General features: G+C 30.5%; 1 protein-coding gene across 3 annotated transcripts in view; it reads right to left on the bottom strand.

Moving 5' to 3' along the window:
• The window catches only part of LOC139993048 (uncharacterized), a 91092-nt gene that overhangs the window by 59348 nt on the left and 16934 nt on the right, over positions 1-14810 (bottom strand). For 2 of the 3 annotated variants that reach the window (XM_072014442.1, XM_072014446.1), the window contains exons 1-8: positions 14566-14780; positions 12094-12333; positions 10693-10817; positions 8026-8668; positions 6247-7048; positions 6058-6135; positions 4699-4901; positions 3621-3856 (exon numbers count right to left, since the gene is read on the bottom strand). In XM_072014442.1, the coding sequence (XP_071870543.1) occupies positions 3621-3856; positions 4699-4901; positions 6058-6135; positions 6247-7048; positions 8026-8668; positions 10693-10817; positions 12094-12333; positions 14566-14765 (2527 nt within the window). In that variant the 5' untranslated portion in view covers positions 14766-14780. Of the gene's footprint in view, positions 1-3620; positions 3857-4698; positions 4902-6057; positions 6136-6246; positions 7049-8025; positions 8669-10692; positions 10818-12093; positions 12334-14565; positions 14781-14810 lie in introns of those variants that run through there. The other variant, XM_072014456.1, reaches the window with a different exon arrangement.

Raw genomic sequence — 14810 nt, 5'->3', positions numbered from 1 at the left:
AAAGCCGTTAGGAGAATTGACGCGTGTTACTCCACATGGGTCGTAAAGCACAGTTTCGAAGCCACGAGAGATAATGTTTCTACTTTCGTTAAAATTCCTATCCGGCCGATCTAAGTATTACGCCGATATCTTTCACATGATCGTAATTCGTTAGAAGTATGTTATAATATCACGGATTAGAACATGCATTCACGAATATAATCACTTCTATTTCGACTTACATATTAATGCCGTTGCTTCAAGTACAATGTTGGAACAAAAGGATCAAAGTTTCATTTATATTCACGTTGATCCTGCATGTATCATACTTCTTGTATGCTGCATAATAGTACATACGTTATCGTCCATAAATACTTGAATAATTTGATCGATAATTTGATAGTACTAATATTTGAATTTGATAAAATTATGTAAATTCACGATGAATTAATAATTAAAAATAACATTTATTTTTGTATGGGATTAGTACATTATAAAAAATTACCTATTAAGGAAACTAATGTATTTGTGTATTATTAAAGATCATGTTAAAGGTACTTACATATTATAGAAATATTATTTTCTACTACTATAGTTTATATGTATACATTTTGAATTTTAAATTTACTGTATATATATTATAAAATTTTTTGATATACTATATAATTTACTAAACATTGTTTTTATGGCAGTTTAAAATAGTATTATAAATTGTGATAGAATTTATAGTGAAAACAATTAAATTTGTTATAGATATTGATTTTTACACTGTATAAAATTTTGCAGTGTAATATAAAACACATCTTTACTACTACATACCGTACCATGAATAATTATAAAATCAACCTTAATTTTAGATTTTTCATAATATTAAAACAAAAATTGACAAAATCGTTTATACAATTTCATGTTATAATATAAAAGAAAACTGAAGATACAACAAACAAAAATTTTCTTCTTTTGGAGTCCAGGAAAAATTTAATTTTCTTACACAATTGCGTTTCTGACTGTGAAAAAGTGTAAACTCAATGTTAATTTTGTTACGTTTTCGTCTAATATTTAGCGGATTTTCCTTTATTTTTTATTTCTTCTGTTAATTTATTAGATATACTATGCATTATTTTATTTAAAGTTTCATTTTGAATATCCGGCCACGCGGATTTTATTCTTTTCCTAAAGATGTTTTCCTAAAGATATTCCCCTGATCGTAAACTTTTGTTGCTAAAATTCTCCACAGGTTCTCGATCGAATTCAGTCTCCATCCTAGCCATGGTAATAATGAAATTTCCGAAATCTTGAGACCACATTTTTCTAGTGGCAATTGTATGAATAAGAGCATTATCTTGCTGAAAAATGCTTTTTTGATTTTAATTTCTGTTATGAGGAGCAATAATCCGTCATGTAATATCTCCTGATTTCCTATAGCATCCAATTTGAGCTGTTTCAGTCTATAATTATTCACAGCACTGTATATTTACTATTTGTTCTAGAAAGTTTGGCAATTATTTGCATAATAACTTTTAAAAATAAATTTAATCGAATCATAACATTTCGTTGTACGGTACACTAACTACAATAGTTACGAAGAATAAGCTCATTGTGATATTCTGACTTAATAGACTACAGATTTTTATGAAAATTTATATTTTTATGAACACGGCTAAAGAAATAGAAGATTTATTTTACTTAACTAACTTGTTAACCGTGACGTCCATTAATCAGATTTATTGATAAAAGTAAAAACAAATCAACTTCAGTTAAGTCAGTCTTAGACCTTGCAAATGTAAATACGATGTAATATGATACAACTTATTTGTAACAAAATTAAAACTACGTGTGAAAAGATAGGTATCTTTAAATAGGTACATAAATTACTACTCGAATGACGAGTTAAATCGTTTCTCTTGATTGACAGATTAAAATTGTAATGAATACTCTATTCTTCATATCTTATACGCTTTTGTATATTAAATATATTTTTATATCTTCAAATTTTGTATAAATGCATAAAAATCCACAGACTACTAGTCGAAGGTTAGAACAAAAAAGATGATATCGATAATATACAATTAATTAATAGCGTTTTGCATTTTAAAGTTATATAAAATTGAGAAAATGCTACTTATAATATTTTACCCTGTGGTCTTCGATTAGAATACATCTTTGAATGTTAACGTACAGGGTATTTAAAAATATATGCTATGGCTCTGGCAGATGATTCTATACCCTCGGATCAATGGAGACCTTCAATTTCAAAGCCAAATTTTGTTATTACATCGTGTAGTTCTCGTCGCGAGGAACAAAAGTCTCAAAGCAACCATGAATTTCAAATCGTTATAATACGTCTGAAGGTGTAGAATCATTTGTCAAAGACATGACATAATTTTTGGACACCCTGTATGTAAAAGACTCGAATAGGGGGAAACAGGCACGAAAGCGAAATGTTACTCGCTGCTGCGATAGTTGGTATGAACTGCGACTATTAATTATGGTTATGCCTTCTAAGAAGCTATAGAATATAAATATGAACAAATCACTATCGATTTCGTATTCAAGTACTGATAGAGTTCTTCTCTGTCGTTCTTCTAGCTTATAGCATCCCCTAACAGTTTGTTATGATCGATGAAATTGAAGAAAATATGGCAAATTATACGTCGTATGTAATATCGACTTATATACCCTATTGTTCGCTAAAAGATTACTGTTGACAATCGCGAGAATATAGTCTGCTGTTTAGATTCAAAGTGGAATTCTTTTCAATTATAGAAACATGAATTATTTCTTCTTCATCGTTATGTATTCTGTCGTTCGTTTCTTTCTCAGTGAATTTTACTTACTGCACAACAAGAAAGATGATATTGTGCTCGAAATCATTGACTACTGGTAGAATTTATTGTTATTACACGACAGTCAAAAGAAAATAATTGGTAACTCATTAGAATTGAATGTAAGTTCTATTTTTATAATAAATGTATTTAAAATTCTACACATTATTTGGAGACTATTTACGAAAATATTTCTTAATAAAATAATGGTTTATTAGAATATCAAATCAATTGATTTGTATAATTTATTTTAATATAAATGGATTTAAATTGAGGAAATTATTATCAATATAAAACACTGAGTTAATCATAAGAAACTATATTAAAATTAAAAATTAATTTTATTAAATTTTCATTTTGTTCTGCATACACTTGTCTAAAATATTTCAATATATCTTATGGCAAGATAGAGCAAAACATATATGTATATTCTGAAGAATGTTACAAATATCTATATCTTTATTTTATTCATTTGTTTCATTCCATTAACGACTAGTATTTTATCAATATATTTATCAACTATTAATTGTTTATATTTAATTATTTATTCAATATGTGATATTCAAATATTTTGGTAATATGTAATAATACTTTTTAACTATTATGTATAAACTTCACTTAATATTCGTAACTATCTATGTTTTAAGTTTTCTGAAATATATTATAAAAATAAATGAAGATACAAAAAATATATTACATATTTGCACAAATAATCATATGTAGAATGTATTTGCTATTATGCGTGCACAACGGGATTAAAAATTAGTTTAGTATAATATAGGTAATAAAAATAAATAAAAGATCATGTTTACATACCTTGAGCGTCAAACTGTCGTCTTCTACGAAGCATGCTTCTTCCTTGAGATGAAATGGGACCTGTTCTCCCATGATTATCGTCATGTGGCTCATCTTCACCTGCACTTGTTGCGCTATCACGTTGCACTACTTCATCACTTCCGATCGTCGATGGAACCGCACTGCTTCCGTTTCCACCGAAAAACTTTACTTTCCTAGCCAGTTCCACGTATCCATGAAGACCAGTTTCACTTAATCTAATCGGGAAGAAGAAACAAAATAAAAGTATTACAAAAAATCTAAAAAATATATTAAGTGGTTATTATCGAAATGTTATTTTTAACGATTGTTTTATACTAATATTAATAATATTATTACTAATTCAATAAATATAAAACTATGTGTTATGACTTACAAAGTAATTCGATTAATCGAAGCACAATATCAGGTTTTGTTGGAAATGAAAATTATAAAAATAATATTTTTACTGTTTGATAAGTTATCTTATAACACGATTTTCACAGATATTCTTCATGCACTTTTCTTTCAAATGAAATCTTAACAATAAATACACTAATTTTTCAACTGTAGATACATGTAACATTATCTCTATCTAAATATGATATCGAAATAGTTTAATATTAAAATAATAGTAATTTAATGTTAAAATAGAAAATTTGAGAAACTCAAGTATGTATTGAGAAAAGCAGTAAATTTCTATTAACATTGCTTTTACTTTTTTACACAAAATAATGAAAAGTTGCATGTCTCTTAAATATCAGCAATTTTATAAAGCGAAATTATACTGTTCAGCTTTCTTTTATCCAAAGCAAAGGCAAAAGATTCTAAGAAAATGTCCTAGACTTAAAAATCTGGAACTTCAGACATAGAACTACGTTTCACCGCAATTATTGAAATTCTTTTCACTGATTCGATTTCTAATTCATGTATAAGAGTGAAATTTCCGTCACTACTTGCTAATGATCGATTATTCCGGTAGTAAATAGTTGATTATTCGAAGTGCGTGTTAGATACGGTAAATTAAGTGGTAAATTAAATTTCGCGACTTGAAGCGTCGCGTGATTCAATTTACACACACCTGACACTCTCGCTACCGCTACTCTCGTATCTAGTGCTATTAGATTCCCTCCTGGTCCTTGTAATTGCATCTCGTATTCTTTGGGATGCGGAGCACGAGTCACCCGTTTTCCGTGGTAGTGCAGGAGTTGGTTCGCTCTCACTCTCCCTTGGGCTGTATCTCGACGATCTAGTGCTCAGTGGACTTGCTTCCGGAGATAAGTGCTGTAATAAGTTCAGTATTTGTTTGTATTTCTACTATATCGTAGTATAATAAATAATAGAAAAGTCTATAAAAGAAATAATATGGCTATGTACAAATCGGAATATTTTTTATTTAAGTAATGTATTAGCAATCTAAGTAGTGTTGCATTTAATATCCTCAATAGAAAATTTTAATTATTATTCAAACAATTTAAGTATTTTTTAGTAGTTTAAATAATTGTAAATAAAACAGTCATGTTATATGATAGAAGAAGAAATTCTGATAAGAAATATATTTTTTAAGTAAAATCTATATCCATAGAATGTTAGGCCAGAATGAAAAATTATGTTAGAATAGGAAACAGTTATTTAGAAATTACATACAATTTTCTTGTTTTTACATCTGTCTTATCTGAACATTTTTTTAAATCTTCTAAACACGTTAACGTTTGTAAATGATCCTTAACTTTACAAAACAATTTTTAGTACATAAAATATTGGACATACTGTTGTACAATTCAAATTATTTAAATGCTATAAAACTAATTAATGATGTTTGCTTTATTTATTTCTGTGACTTAAGCATTTTATAAAACCACACTGTTTGTAAATGACGATGACCATATTTTGTTGACTATAACTTGATTGCTATGTAGACATTAAATTTAAGGGTCGTACTCGTAGGTACAGGAAACAATGGTAATTTCACATATAGGTATTATATAATGAAGATCATAATATAATAAAGAGCACAAGAAAAAAGTTGTTTTGTATAATATTCAATGATAATATATTATAGTATTTATTTATGTTAATTTTACTATAGTATTTAATAATAAAATGTTATATAATAAAACATTATTAAATACTATCAACTCCGAAACTTTTCAGGCGTGTGTTTGCTTTTGCTTTTGCATTTACTATTGCTATTTGCTTTTGCTATGATTATAAACTAGGCCACGTGATTCAGATAGTGATTCATTAAATCATACTTATACTTATCCCTTAAAAGTTGTACACGAAATAATGTTAGACATATAGATAAGTTTTATCTCTCACTTTATATATTGTTTTCCTCCGATTATTATGAGAATCGTTATTCATGCATCGAGTACTATACTCTTAAAATGAGTGTATTAAAATCAATGATAAAATACATACAATATAGTCAACTTACACTGGAGCAACGTTTATTTGGAGTATCATCCGTATCATCAGGATTGGAAAACTCCTCCTTTGAGAACTTTCGACGTACCTATATCGAATACAGTTGCAAAGTGAAATTAGATCAATAGTCAACTTAAATGAAACTCAATCAAATCTTCAAACTACCAAATCCTTCATAACACAGCTACCAGATACTAACCACTTGAAAATCGTCGGATTTCCTCCCACATGCAGAATCCTTCCTGTCATACGTTCCAAACGCGGTAACATCGGCCTCGGAATTTTCGATCAGACTTTCAGCGATCTCCTTCATAGAGTCCGTGTTCTTATCGTTCTCCAATGCTTCTGTCTCCTCGACCATCGAGTTTTCCTCTTTGTTCGCCTCCTTCTCTCCTTTCTTCACGCCTTCTTGTTCTTCCAACAGCTTCTCGTCGGTGACGACCACGTCGAGCATCGTCTGTTCGTTGGCCGCCGCCTCGGCTTTCACTCTCTCATGCTGGTTCACGCGTGGCCCTTCCTCGTCATTTCTCGACGACTTGCCATAGAGGCTTTCCTTACTGCCCTCTCTGTCCGGTGCCCTCGTCCTGCCTTGTTCGTGTACCGTCGACTTCGATTTCGACGTGGTCGAGACGCCCACGCGTTCCTCCGTCCTCTCCTGCTTCTCCTCTTTCCCGGCTTGCTTTCCTTTTGCAGCAACAGCCGCGTTATTCGCATTTGAATTCGCGCTCTCCCTACCCACGTCTTCGCGGCTGTTGTCCCGCCGGAATAGCCGAATGCCGTACTTAGAGTCCTCCTTCCCTGTCGACTGGTTGAAGAACGATCCTCGGGTTTCTTCTTTCGACTCTTTTCGGTTAGACTTGAATACGCAGCGGATATCGTCCTTGCTATCTTGGCGCTTTAGTCGGTCTTCCTTGTTTTTTGGAGATAAAAGTTTTGGAATCAGGCTAGGTGAGCTTATGTCCTCGCGACTTCGACGCAAGTCGTCGGTACTACCTCGGTATCTGCAAGAAATTCAAATGCTGTTTAATGAGATGTATAACGTAATATAATAATATAATCTATTGTATATGTAACGTCTACAATGATGTATAGATATCTATAATATGGATGCGTTATTTTCAAGTACAGTAGAGCCCCTCTTATTTCGGTTCACTTTCTTGTTTTGAGAAATCAATTCTTGAGATAGCATTCTCAGTATTGGGCATTAATTGTGGGAATATAAACATTTTTCTTGGCGCTATTTTATTATTACTTTATTTTTAAGACTTGTTTCCTACTGATCCAAGTTCACTTCTTAAATCGATCATTGAGTTGAGTTTCAGTATTTCATATCCGATGTTCCCCTAATTTGTTTTCGTATATTGTTTATAAACACGTAAATATTTTAAATAGAATAATGTCTGAAAAGTATATGACGCCACTATAATTCCAAAACTAAGCAGGTGTCAATAACTCGCACGATTACACATTTTCACATTTCCCCTGAACGTTAACAATCTTAACTTTGCAATTTTTGTTTTAGTCGAAGCGATTCCTCGAACGGTTTTACTTGCTTTGAAACTAAATAAAACGTGAAATATCAGACGAATCACATAAATAATACCTAGGCCATGATTGAAAATCACTGAAAATCAGGAGACTTTTGAGGAATATTTCGATGATTCTTATGGGTGTGTGACGAAATTTTTGTTCTATTCGAAACGATTCCTCGAACGGTTTTACTTGCTTTGAAACTAAATAGAACGTGAAATATCAGACGAATCACATAAATAATACCTAGGCCATGATTGAAAATCACTGAAAATCCGGAGACTTTTGAGGAATATTTCGATGATTCTTATGGGTGTGTGACGAAACTTTTGTTCTATTGAAAACGATTCCTCGAATGAGTATACATACTTTGAAATTAAATCAAATATAAAACATAAAACGAGCTATGTAAACGAAAGCTTGATTGAATCCATGATTGAATAAATACCTTTGAGGGATGAGAGAACGTTTGGATGATTCTTGGGGGCTTCTAATGTCCTCGAATTCCTTGCAGCTTCTTTTAAATATTGGGATATTCGATTTTCTATCTCCATGTTTAATTGGAGATTTTATCTCTGGTGAAATAAACTTTGACAATATTCTCGGTGGTTTTATCAATGAAATTCTTGGTATATTTTGCTCTTGGCTACCTGTCGTCTCGTCTGGCTCTTCGATCTTTGTTTTATTGCAGCTGGTGGTTGCAGTGGATCGATCGTTTTTCTTCGTTTTTATAGCATTCGACGATAGCACTTCCTCTTCCTGTTTATTAAACAGCTTTTCTATTCGTTTCGCATTCGTTCGTTCGTTAGTTTCGACTCGTGATGTTAATTTTTCGAGAGAAATCGATTCGTTTTTCGTTATCGCATCTTTGCATGGATCGTCTTTCGTGGAACTATTACATTGATCGAACTGTTCATTCGCATCCCTGGCAACTGCTTCCTTTTCATCAGAATTCGACGTTTCTCTGTCAACGGACTTTACGATTTCATTCTTATTAATGACTTCGCGATATTCTTGATGTCGAGACGGCAAACTTCGATATATACGCAATTCTGGCGATTTCCTTGCTGCGGACCAGCGTGTGGGTGGACCTATACACAAAACGTATAAATAATTTATTGGATTTTTTTGATAAGAAAGTAAAATTTTCAATACGTCAAATATCGATGAAAGTACTTGCATTGGAGATGAATTCAAATTCTTAGATTCATTATAGTGATCAGTTGGTCTGTTAAATGTACGACAATTTACAATGAGGAGCAAAGCTGATGCTACATCTTTGAAACTGAGCAACATTTTTAAAATTGGACCAAACGCTATATATTTTGTTGGAAAGTTACGAAGATTAGTTTACTAAATGACATATAAAAAGAATTTTGGGAAAACTGGAATTGACCGAAATCATGAAGAAAAAAATTCACTTTCTTCAACTCTTTTATTTAAGCATGTAGAAAAATTTAAACAACACATTTTATAGATTTCTGCCAGTTATATATATGCTGAAAATTTCATTGAAATCGGTTGATGTAAAAACAAGCGATGGGCATCGAAAGATGTAGATTTTGGGCCAAAAGATGTGAAAACTGTGATTTTCGCCATTTTATAGTTCATAGCGACGTTAACCAATTTTGGTGAAATTTTCAGCACGTATATAATTAACATAAATCTTCAAAATGTGATCATTAACGTAAATCTTCAAATTGGTTAAATTATTATTACAGTGACTTCTACTTTTTTCTTCGCGATTCCAACCAATGACAATTTCTTCCCATTTTTGCATAGATCACGTGGTAAATTAATCCTCCTAAATTTCAAGAAAAAAATCCAAGTCGTTTCGTCCAATTTTAGAAAAGTTATTCAGTTTCAAATGATGTTGCATCAGTTTTGCACCTCATATTTTACGCTATTTCTAATAGTTTTACTATATCTAATATAGTTAGTACTGGATCTATTCAATAGAAACATTGGAGTAAAAAGTTTATAGAAAACAAATTTATAATCCTTAAGATCTCTTCAACTATTTCTTGGCTGAAGATACTGACAAAATTTATACATATCTATTTAATATTTCTATTGCGTAAGATAGTAGAAATTGGATGGCTCTAATGAAAAAATATAATAACATGGTAAAATGTTAAGTTGTCTGAAAAGTGTCTTTCTTTTACAGACACGTCTTTTACAACGATGCATCTTTATACAAACATGAAACCGAACATTGTGATTTTTATCTTGATAGAACAAAATGCATCATACGTAATTCAGTAAAATAATATAAAACGGAAAATGTTGTGCATCCATTATTTCCTCACAAAACGAAAGAAACTTTTCGGACGACCTAATATTTTGATTTCAATTAATTCCTTGTGAACGCTCAATTTTTGTTATTACGGATTTCTGTCAAAAATTGGAAAACAATCAGAAATTTAAATAAGCTTTTTTTTGAATAATAAATTTAGTAATACAATAAATTGTAACGATCCTTATTTCCATCATAAACATCTATTATTATTATAACACACGTTGTTATATTCAGTGAACGTATTTCCCACATACTTCTAGAATAGCGTTTTCAAATATATATGACTTTATTTTTCATATTTGGCTTATGTTTTCCAAAAACGACATTTTTCCTCTTTTTTATTTATTAAATGAAATTCAAGTTTTCTTTTTGGAAACCTAATTGGTACGACATTGCATTAATTCAATGAAATGATTTACTGCTATATGCATCTATACAAATCCACATGTAACTACTGTTACATAACTGCTACTTACTTATTTATGGCATTTAATGTGAAAGTAAGAAGATAATACTATTATATATACTGTAGTATATAGTATATAGTGTACACTATATACTATATAGTATACACTATACAGTATACACTATACAGTATACACTATATAGTATACACTATGCAGTATATATATGTTAAGTGTATATATGTTAATTATTTATATGTAATATGCTATTACGTTCAAATCTGTATGTATTTAATCCATATGAATTTATATAATACTATTATTATGATTCTAATATCACAATAAAATGTCGAACTTGACATTAGAACTATAAATATAATATATATACAATAAAAAAAAATATTCAACAAACCGTTGATTGTCCAAGCTCGTCGGATGCTGCTTTTCAATAATTCCACAGGGGACGCTGCTTTTCCATTTACAGATTTACATACTGAATTTACATAAGTCCATTTCTCAGTAACAACGTGTAATTCCCTGAAGAAACAAAAGTACAAGTTCAATTTTTGCACATGAAAGGTAGAAGCAAAAATACTTAATTTTTTAATAGAAAAAAGACAGCAACACTAACAAGAGGAAATAGTTTTCAATTACTATAACAAGCCATTCCATAAGGAACGTTATTTCTTACTTGTCTTAAATTTTGAATCCAAAATTAGGTCGTATGTAAGGAAATCAGTACAATCAGTAATTTGAAAAATTACAAATATATATATAGAAGTTTTAGAAAAATTACAAGCATATATATAGAAACAATCAATACTAATGAATCGTGACGAAAATGCTCGGAAAATGGCGATATTCAGACGAAAAGCAGAAATATTAAATAATATAAAAGAGTATAATTTGAAATATGTAAATTTTTATTTACTTCGCGCTCTGCAAGATCTTTTCCAAGAAATAAAAAATTCAATAGAATGCGGAATTTGAAGACGATAATCAAATGAGAGTAACCTATCAATTGTCAAAAGTTTAACAATTTTTCAGGGTGATTAAATTGCCAAAAAGTTGATACATATATCCAGAAAACAATTGATAATGATTATCCATTAATACATACGATAAACTCCATTTTTCAAAGATTTAAAGTTACATATAATGTATATAATACGACATTACTTACAAAATGATCTAATGTCTTTCACACTTCATAGGTGATCAATAGGTATAAAAATTTACAAAATGACCATAACAACTAGCATTCTTAATAATCATACGATCAACTACAAAGCCAAATGCTTAATTGAAGCCAGTCGCTTACTTGGAAAATATGAAAAAAGTTTGTTAACTTTATTTTTATAAATCTATATTTAATACATTAAAATTTTATATAGATTGCATTTTATTAATTTTAAGATATAGGGATACAAAAATTTGCAGCGATCAACAGGATCATCAAATAACGTTAAAATTTATTTTTATGGTGACTTAAAAGATTAATTTAATTTTTTACAAAATCTACATTTAATATAATATTTTGTACGGTATTAAATCTTAGCAAATTTACTGTACACAATAAAATATTGTATTGTAATATAGAGTATTTTAAACCTTACTTTTAATATACATTAAAACTGCATTACTTTCAAACGATTTTAAATTATGTTACTTATTTTATAAAAAAGAAGATAAGCAATCTTATAAAACAGAAAAACGCAAAAAGTCAAGGAAATGTCGGAATGAATCTTAGTAGAGTTGCGAACAACGTGAGCTATGCAAAAAGGAAACGGTGTAACAATGGAAGAATACTCACGCGATCTTATAGCAAATGTTACAGATCCATTCGACGTCTTTGTTATCGGCGGGGCTCCTGACCTCGATACGGCACTGTCTGCAAACTCTGTGCCTGCAGCGTGTGCACAGAGCACCGGTGTTGTAAAATCTACCAAACGGTGCACCGCATCTGGTGCATTTACGTCCTTGGTACGATAGTTCACCCGACGCCTTCAGTAGTCCCCTCCTTCGGAGGTATTGCAGATCAGCCTTCAGTCTTCTGTAAAACGTACAGTTCCTTTGCATTACCCTCCCGATTGCACCTTACTGTCGGCTTACGATAACATCGTACTTGCATTAATCACAGTGGTGTGCAAAAGTTTCCACTTAGATAGATTTTTCACTTCCTATTCCAAACATGATATCTAAGAGTTTTAAATAATATCGACTATAAGAACCTGATAAGTAATAGTAGCAAGTAAAAATAGTATAATCAATAAATATAAACAGTGTAATATAATTATATAATATTAATTAAAATTCTTAAGAATATCATCTTTGGAACATGAAGCGAAAAATCTTTTCAGAAACTCTTGCATACTATTATAGATTCTACTATGAATGACAATATAAGAAAAAAGTAGATACCATGTTCTTCGAATTAGTGTAACATTTTTATTCTAAGATAGCACAATGGTAGCTCCATTAATAAACGACCAATCGTCATTGATTGAAACAGATATAATTGATTCTTTATTTTGTTCACTCTCCAAATATCCTTACTTGAATCCACGAAAACCATACATATGCGAATTATTTTTGCAATAGTATAAATGTAGTAGAATATATGTATATGTATATATAAGACACTTTTAGATTAATTAATTAAGTATTATCCAATACGTTCCATTGACTAAAATCAAGTAGAAAAATATTTTGTTACATTTCACTAAATGTACTATAGCACATGTTCATTATTCGATTTAGTTCCTTTCCAAGATTACAATTATCAGCTTCTAAATATTAAACATAAATGATTATAATGGAAACAAATAAGTTGCAAAACAAAAAATTTGAAACCTGTCTTTTTGAGGACTAGTTCTAGGATAAGATAAGTTAGAGTTTTAGGATAGGGTAGATTTGCTTCAATATTTATCAATGAATTAGGAAATCTAAATATGCAAAAACATACAAACTACGTATGACATACAAAAATATTTTGAGGGTGAAACGATCTATTTTGATTTTGATTCTATGACTTTATACATAAAAATATAAATATGCGTAAGCATCCGCAGCTTACTCGTAAATGTTCTACTCGAGATGATGATGACAGTTTCCCAAACCCCGATTTATAAGGTATTACACCTGACTTTGTGACAAGAGTTTGGAAAATTGGAACTAATGATATTGATAGTTTATCAGATATTGACATTAACTTTTTCCCGTTAACTATGCTCAACTCGAGCATAGTTTTATTAAGAGTATAAAATATACTCTTTTGTGCCATACCTTCATTTATCGCAAAAATGTTAACGTAGACAAGCACAAAAGAACAAAGTACATTTAAATTCCAAACAATTTTTTAAAATAGATTGATTGTTACTTATAAATCACCTGGAATTAAATGTCAAATACTGCTTGGACCATAAAAAGTTGAAGTTATCTCCAGTTTTATCTTATGGGGTAAGAATATCATTAGTTTCAGTTCTTCAAGCTCTACCATCATATGAATGCTTATCAAAAAATCAAAATAATTGTACTGGGTCCTCGGACTGCGGATATTTAAGTAAATTTATATTTTTAAAAAAGCAAACAAAGAAATAGAACTTAATCAGAAATTTGTTTTACATATTAAATATTATAACAGGTGCCAAGTTTTGCATTCTGTTAAGTTTTCTACAAATGCATAAAAACTCGCTGCCTAATCGTTACATTAACTCGAAGATTATTGTATCAATTTCTTGTTATTACACAACGACAATTAATTGAAGGAGATTTTACGCCTTTTCGACCATACATACCAATTTCACAACATTTATAAAGCTTGCTACTTGCTTTTTAGGAAAATGATCTCCTAAATTAATCTACATAAAATAAAGAAAAAAGGTATTTTGCGAAAGCTATTATTTATTATTCGTCGAACATGCTAGGAGAAATTAATAAACTACGAACCTTCGTGCATTTATAAAAAGTTCAAAGATGCAGAAATGTAAATACAGAATTCACATAGGAGACAAAAGTACATAAAACAACCAAGGTATAACTCATAATAATATTTAGAGCAAATGAAACAAATCTCTGTTTAGATTTCATCCCTTTAACTCTAAAGTTTATAAAAATGCATAATCTACTATTTAGCGAGTCTTTAACGTTTATTATGCACTATTGACTGGTCGATGTGCGATCGTTGCATTAATTTTATTGATCGATGAAAACGAACAAGTTATGACTAGTGACATGCACACACTACAGTATCACGATTGTGCCTCGTTAATGCTACAGTACTCACGCAATGAACGCAACAGACGCACGTGATGTATTTCCGTGGAAATCAATGACTGTTCTACGGTTCACCGTACATCCCGCCGAAACACGCGTCACCACGTTTGGTATCTCAGTTAACACCAGAAAACGACCTTCGCTTTTGACATTAGGCAAAGGAGAAGTGTGTAAAGTACAGCACTTGTTGAATATATCGAGAAATTGCATTGGTATCTTATTTAATTATCGCACTTATTACATAACGTTTAATTA

The sequence above is a fragment of the Bombus fervidus genome, chromosome 2 (genome assembly GCF_041682495.2).
Source record: "Bombus fervidus isolate BK054 chromosome 2, iyBomFerv1, whole genome shotgun sequence".
In the NCBI taxonomy this organism is placed as follows: Eukaryota; Metazoa; Arthropoda; class Insecta; order Hymenoptera; family Apidae; genus Bombus; species Bombus fervidus.
This window is presented reverse-complemented; position numbering and strand designations above follow the sequence as displayed.